Source organism: Sinocyclocheilus rhinocerous, unplaced genomic scaffold, assembly GCF_001515625.1.
Source record: "Sinocyclocheilus rhinocerous isolate Xijiao unplaced genomic scaffold, SAMN03320098_v1.1 scaffold2911, whole genome shotgun sequence".
NCBI classification, from domain to species: domain Eukaryota; kingdom Metazoa; phylum Chordata; class Actinopteri; order Cypriniformes; family Cyprinidae; genus Sinocyclocheilus; species Sinocyclocheilus rhinocerous.
The window spans coordinates 331,296-338,420 of record NW_015644341.1 but is presented as its reverse complement, the minus strand read 5'-3'; the positions used below and the strand labels follow the sequence as shown (position 1 = coordinate 338,420).

Below are 7,125 nucleotides of genomic sequence, written 5' to 3'. Positions count from 1 at the left end.
CTGTTGTACGCTAGGGGGCGCTATTACGCATCTCCTGAATGAGTCTAGAATCACTCGATCAAAAACACAGGCGAGGAAGACGCAGAAACGAGCGATCTCAGATGTAAGCGCATGCATATGAAAAATAATGCGATCATCAACACTAACCGCGTATAAATGAAAACTGCCTGATGTTAGCGAGTGAAATGTGGATCCAGAAAGTGTGCAAGCTTTGGGAGCGCTGATGGAAGCCATCTACTGCATCTTTGCTCTGATAATATTACCGAATATGATCCAGATGCAGTATTTGATAAAAATGCAATTTGCTCAAAATGTTGCTTTTTTTATGAAACCTACTACATTCAAGTGTTGATAAAAAAACAATGCTTGAAGCTAGAATTAAACAGGTTTTTTTGTTTGAAAGTAGACGGTCTGATTTTATTGTGATGTATTGCGTGTTCAGATATTCATACAACAAAATATTCTGGCGGCCATGACATTTTTTGTGAGAATCATCAAAAATGCTGGCGGTGGCTGACAACTTGTTTAAAAAACGCTGGCAGGGAAAGAGTTAAGAAGAAATTTCTTCTTAACTGCCATTTTCTTCTTATTTTCTGACTTTAAAAAAAAGTTTCGAATATTTTGTATTCCCAAAAATTCTTCTTAAGAATATTCTTTAGATAAAAACTTAAGAATTCAAATTCTTGAAAAGAATCTTCTTAAAAATTATCGTAAAAATTATCTTCTTAAAGTTTGGCTAACCTCAGACTTGCCTTAAATCCCAAATGGTTAAATTGTTTTAATGAATTTATTGGATTATTTTAAATTAATTGTTATATTTAAGCTTTACAACAACACTAGCTACATGGTAAGACTAACGAGGTGCACAAGTGTTCTGCAGTGACACACCAATGACTTGCAATGTAAACCATGATCGGTCGTGATTACGTGTGACGCGACTTTTTTGCTGAATTCAAAACTCCGCAAGAACTCAACAAAAACGAGTCAGGTGCTTATTATGATTATTAGAGTAATCTGCAGGAAGTGCAAAAAGACGATCCTTGAAGTGCGAGTTTATCAGTGCGTCAGATTCTTAAGAAAAAAAGATGTTCTTATTGCACTCAAGAACTTCTTGAAATGTATCCTGTGAAATTCCTTTTAAGTTTTCCGTGCATCCGGCTCCTGATCTGTTGTTTATCTGCAGAGAGTCCGTCTCTGGCCGTCTCACAGGGATTACGTCAGAGTCCACGAGCGCTTCAGCCAAACTCTGAGGGGTTTTACCGTCCGCCGGATCGAGCGTGTGCAGAACAGGGAACTCTGGGAAGACTTCATGTTGTGGGTATCAGAACCGATCGTCTGTCGCAAATCATCCGTCTTTTAGTTTGCATAAACATGCATTTTTCCACAGAAAAAAGGAGCGGATGAAAATTACGAACAAGCAGGAGAAATTTGGCGATCGGCTTTTATTCCACGCCACCGAATCCTCTCTCGTTGAAGCGGCGTGTCTGAGAAACGTTGACTTTGAGACGTCGGATACAGCAGCGTATGGACAGGGTGTGTTTCTGATTCCTGTAGATGACAGATCGACTGTACAAATTAAGATTTTTAACATTTTAGTTTCTTATGCTCATCAAGGCTGCATTTATTTGATCAAAAATACTGAAAAAATGTGAAATATATTACAATGTAAAATAACGTTTTTATATTTTAATACACAGTAAAATCTAATTTATTCCTGTGATCAAAGCTGAGTTTTCAGCTTCGTTACTCAAAGTATCACACGATCCTTCAGAAATCATTCTAATATGCTGATTATTATCAGTGCTGGAAACAGTTGTGCAGCCAAATATTTATTTTTTTATTTTTTGGAACCTGTGATGCGTTTTTCAGGATACTTTGATGAATGAAAAGTTGAAAAGAACGTCTCGGTTACGTATGTAACCCTCGTTCCCTGAAGGAGGGAACGGAGACGTCACGTCGGAGGACCGACGAAATTGGGATCTCGCTTAGAGGGACCAATCTACTTCGAGTGTAAACTAAACGAGCCAATGCACATTGGCATGCGATTATTGCATCCAGCTGCTGCTGATCACAGCGTGAGTATAAGTAGGCAGCAGATGCAGCGCAATGTGCATTGGCTCGTTTAGTTTACACTCGAAGTAGATTGGTCCCTCTAAGCGAGATCCCAATTTCGTCGGTCCTCCGACGTGACGTCGAGAGTGACCGACTGAAAGGGAACAGTCTACCGTTTAAAGTAAATTTTTATTCTGTCTTTTTTTGAAAGAAATTAATAATTTTATTCAGCGAGGATGTTAAATCGATTAAAAGTGAAAGCAAAGATTTATATTTTGAATAAACTTTTTGGAACCTGTGATGCGTTTTTCAGGATACTTTGATGAATGAAAAGTTGAAAAGAACAGTCTACCGTTTAAAGTAAATTTTTATTCTGTCTTTTTTTGAAAGAAATTAATAATTTTATTCAGCGAGGATGTGTTAAATCGATTAAAAGTGAAAGCAAAGATTTATATTTTGAATAAATGCTGTTCTTTTTTTCATCAAAGAATTCTGAAAAAAGTATCACAGGTTCCAAAAAAATTAATATTTGGCAACATTGTTTATAAATCAGCATATTAGAATGATTTCTGAAGAATCATGTGACACTGAAGACTAGAGTAATGATGATGGAAATTCAGCGCTGCATCACAGGAATAAATTATATTTTAAAGTATATTAAAATAGAAACCATTATTTTATATTCTAATAACATTCGCAATATTACTGTTTTTTTTCTGTATTTTCGATCAAATAAATGCAGCCTTGATGAGCAGAAGAGACTTACTGAACTCAAACTTTTGACCAGCAGTGTATGTACAGTTGAAGCGTTGTGTTAACGAACTGACGACGTTTTCCTTCTGTCTGACAGGGATTTATCTCTCAAAGGACGCCAGGTACTGGATTGAGCGTGAGGACGGTTGTGCGACGAGGCTGATGTTCGCGTGCAGGGTGCTGGTTGGGTATTACACCAGAGGAGCGGCTCGTTTCCGCCACCCTCCGGCCAAAAACACTGAAGGAAGTCTGTACGACAGCTGTGTGGATAATCCACGTGACCCGTCCGTTTTCGTAGTGTTCGACAGGTGTCAGATCTACCCAGAGTTTCTTATTACCTTCGAGGACAGCAACAAGTGTTTAGTGTCTGGTATCGCTCGGGTAGACGCAAAAGAAACTAGTCAAACCGCTGAAGCCACAGAACCAGAGCGAACCACGTTTATCTCCACCAACTCCAGCAGGTGCACAAGCTCGGACAGTTCACTCGAGGGTCCAGATTCTGATCCAGAACACACCTCATCCTCCTCCAGACGAACAGAACCTCTCATTACGCTCTTAAGCTCAACATTAGACACCGATGTGGGCGTCTCCGCTGCACTTCCTGTCTCAGCTGAACTCTTTTCCACTGCTTTTCCTGTCTCTGCTAAAAGTGCCTCCACTCCACTTCCTGTCTCAACTGAAAGTGCCTCGAATGCACTTCCTGTCTCAACTGAATGCATCTCCACTGTACTTCCTGTCTCAGAAAAACACAATTCCACTGCACTTCCTGTCTCACCTGAGGACATTTCTACTGCATTTCCTCTTTCAGCGAAGGGCATATCCTCTGCACTTCCTGTCTCAACGGAACGCATTTCCACTGCACGTCCTGTCTCAACTAAAAGTGCCACGAATGCACTTCCTGTCTCAACTGGACGCATCTCCGCTGTACTTCCTGTCTCAGAAAAACGCATTTCCACTGCATTTCCTGTCTCAGCTAAAAGTGTCTCCACTGCATTTTCTGTCTCACCTGAGGACATTTCCAATGCATTTCCTCTTTCAGCGAAGGGCATTTCCACTGCACTTCCTGTCTCAAGTGGAAGTGCCTCGAACGCACTTCCTGTCTCAACTAATCGCTTCTCCCCTGCACTTCCTGTCTCAAGTGGAAATGCCTCGAATGCACTTCCTGTCTCAACTAATCGCTTCTCCCCTGCACTTCCTGTCTCAAGTGGAAGTGCTTCGAATGCACTTCCTGTCTCATATGGTTCTAGTTCTGTGACTAGCAGAAAACCTGCAGCGCAGAAGAACAGCTGCACTGTCATGTGATCTGTTACGGTGCTGCACAAATGATTTTCTTGCTTAGTATTTCTGTCTTGTGTTCTAGTATAAACATCTAAACATTCTTGAATCAAGATGCATTTACTGGACGAGTAAAATGGCTTAAGATATTAAGTCTTGTTTTCTAAAAACAATTATCAAAATTTAGATAAGAAAAATAATTAGTGCTGGGCAACAATTAATCGCATCCAAAATAAGTTTTTGTTTATATAATATGTATTGTGTATATTTATTATGTATATATAAAGACACACATACAGTATATATTCTGAAAATATTTACATGTGTGTATATATGTATTTTCATATAATTTATATTATATATAAATATATTGAATATATAAACATAGCATACTTTTCTTAAATCTATACATGCATGCATGCATGTGTGTGTATTTATAGATACATAATAAATATACACATGTACACAAACTATTATTTTGGATGTGATTAATCACGATAAATAATCTTAATTCAAGGCTAAACAAGATTATTTTTCTTGCCTCATTGGCAGATATTTTTGCTTGTTTTAAGAACTTTTTTAGAAAACAAAAATTAATATCTTAAGCCACTTGTAAAGTAAATTAATCTTGATTCAAGAATTTTTAGATGTTTATACTAGAAAACAAGACAAAAATAATAAGCAAGAAAATCATAACTTGATTTCGTGTCATAACATGCGCTAAATTACTGCGCTGCGTTCAATGAGAGAAATAATATTGAGTTCAAAGGTGTAAGTTTATGTTTATGCATGTCATATAGACGTAACAGTTAATTATTAATCTGGCTGAACAGATACAGTGCATGCCACACTGATACTGAAAACCTTTCCTGATGAAGAAGATGTGAGGAAATCATCTGATAATCTAGTCATGTAACTGCACGATCACATCACATTTATAAATGTGCAGAACTGAAACACTGTTTGGTTTGGTTGTTAGCTCCTGATATTTAGTTCTGTCCTGGTCAGTTTTGGTTTGGTTTCTTGTCCATTCGAATGGAATAAAAGCTGACACCAAACAGCTCTCTGGTGTCTTTGGTCTTTTTATATTTTACTTTACATGCATGCATTTGTTAGATGCTTCTATCCAAAGCGACTTGCCTTGCATTTGAGGTACACATTTGCATTTGATCATTTCTTGAAATAATGCATTTGCATCCTAATAGTATCATAGTTTGCGCTGGCCTTGCTGGTGGTTTAATCTCTTCAGTGTAACCTTAAAAAGCATCTCTGGATTTCACCGGAGACCGTTAGTGCGTTGTGGGATTATTTTCATGCATTTTTTAACATTATTATTATTATTATTTATTGTCTTTTGATTGTTGATTGAGGATCAAATCAAACTTCTGCCGAGCTACACGAGTCCACCAGAGCTGTTCTCTGATTATTTTAGACCCTTTAACTGTGTTTTTCACAGTGATTTTTTTGTGTTTTAACCCATTTAATCCCATGATGGTGACCGTGAAGAAGGTTTTCATTTATAAAACTCTAAAAATGTTACTGACTGGTGTTTTAGTGCATTTCCTGCAAATATGGAAAAAAATAAAGGGTCTCAATAAGTAATAATATTATATATAATAAGAGCAGTTTACTTCCTGTTTGCACCTTGAGAAGATGATGCCTGCACCGAAGCTCCGAAACAAAAGCCTAGTAAACTATGTTAACATAAAGATATAGTAAAGATTTTTGGTGCAATGTTATCTTTAAGGTGTCTACCATTAAGTATAGTTTTTAATTATATAATTATAGCATTAATTAGTGTCATAGAATGAGTAAACATGTTGATGGCAACAATAGTGACCTGTGGAATAATACCGTGCATGTAGATATATATAAAATATATATATATTTATACCTTGCTACCTGTACTGTGTTAGGCTAACCATTTGCACTTATGTATTGTTGCTCTTTTGTTAGTTTTGATTGCTTCTATTGTGCTTATATTTGGATAAAAGCGTCTGCTAAATGACTAAATGTAATGTAAATGTAGATATACATATAAAAGCAGTTGCAGCTATTAGTGAAGGTTGCACTAAAATGCTGCAATGACAACGTTACAGTGAATATTGCACTGAATTCAAAGTTCAATTACAAATTAAGTTACAATATTGATGTTGTGATACTTGAAGTACTAATATAAGAGTTTTATATAAAGTAGCAATTTTGAAATATGTTGATGGTTGTATTTTTCTCTCAGTATTCCTATCAGTGTTGTATAAGGGTTTTTAACCCTAGAATGTGATGAAACAGAGTTTAAAATAGCTTGGCTGAGATATACAACAGTTTTGATGACTGCAGAAATGTGTTAGTTCTGGATACACGTTATCCTTTCAAAAAAATTGTCAAAAAATTATTATTGATTACTTCAAAGGGTTACTAATGACACATCGTTTGGATATTTTCATGTCTGGGAAAAAGTTGGGATTAAACGGGTTAAAATGCTTCACATGTTATGCATCATTTGGTGTTATATAATCAGCATTCGGTACAGAATCCGTTTCGGGACATGTCAGGTGCTGCTTTTGTACCGTTGCTTAAATCAGCGGCTCATTGTGTGTGTGAGTGTGAGTGAGTGTGTGTGAGTGTGTGTGAGTGTGAGAGTGTGAGTGTGTGTGAGTGTGTGTGAGTGTGAGAGTGTGAGTGTGAGTGAGTGTGAGAGTGAGTGTGAGTGAGTGAGTGTGAGTGTGTGTGTGTGTGAGTGAGTGTGTGTGTGTGTGTGAGTGTGTGTGTGAGTGAGTGTGAGTGAGTGTGTGTGTGTGTGTGAGTGAGTGAGTGTGTGTGTGTGTGTGAGTGAGTGAGTGTGTGTGTGTGTGTGAGTGAGTGAGTGTGTGTGTGTGTGTGAGTGAGTGAGTGTGTGTGTGTGTGTGAGTGAGTGAGTGTGTGTGTGTGTGTGAGTGAGTGAGTGTGTGTGTGTGTGTGTGTGTGTGTGTGTGTGTGAGTGTGTGTGTGTGTGTGTGAGTGAGTGTGTGTGTGTGAGTGTGTGTGTGTGTGAGTGTGAGTGAGTGT

General features: G+C 37.7%; 1 protein-coding gene across 1 annotated transcript in view; it reads left to right on the top strand.

Moving 5' to 3' along the window:
* LOC107758146 (poly [ADP-ribose] polymerase 12-like) overlaps window positions 1–4,206 on the top strand; it is a 20,256-nt gene extending 16,050 nt beyond the window's left edge. Inside the window, exons 10-12 of the mRNA XM_016575818.1 lie at window positions 1,184–1,314; window positions 1,388–1,533; window positions 2,903–4,206. Of these exons, the coding sequence (XP_016431304.1) occupies window positions 1,184–1,314; window positions 1,388–1,533; window positions 2,903–4,107 (1,482 nt within the window). The 3' untranslated portion in view covers window positions 4,108–4,206. The remainder of the gene's footprint in view (window positions 1–1,183; window positions 1,315–1,387; window positions 1,534–2,902) is intronic.
* The last annotated feature ends 2,919 nt before the right edge of the window (window positions 4,207–7,125 follow it).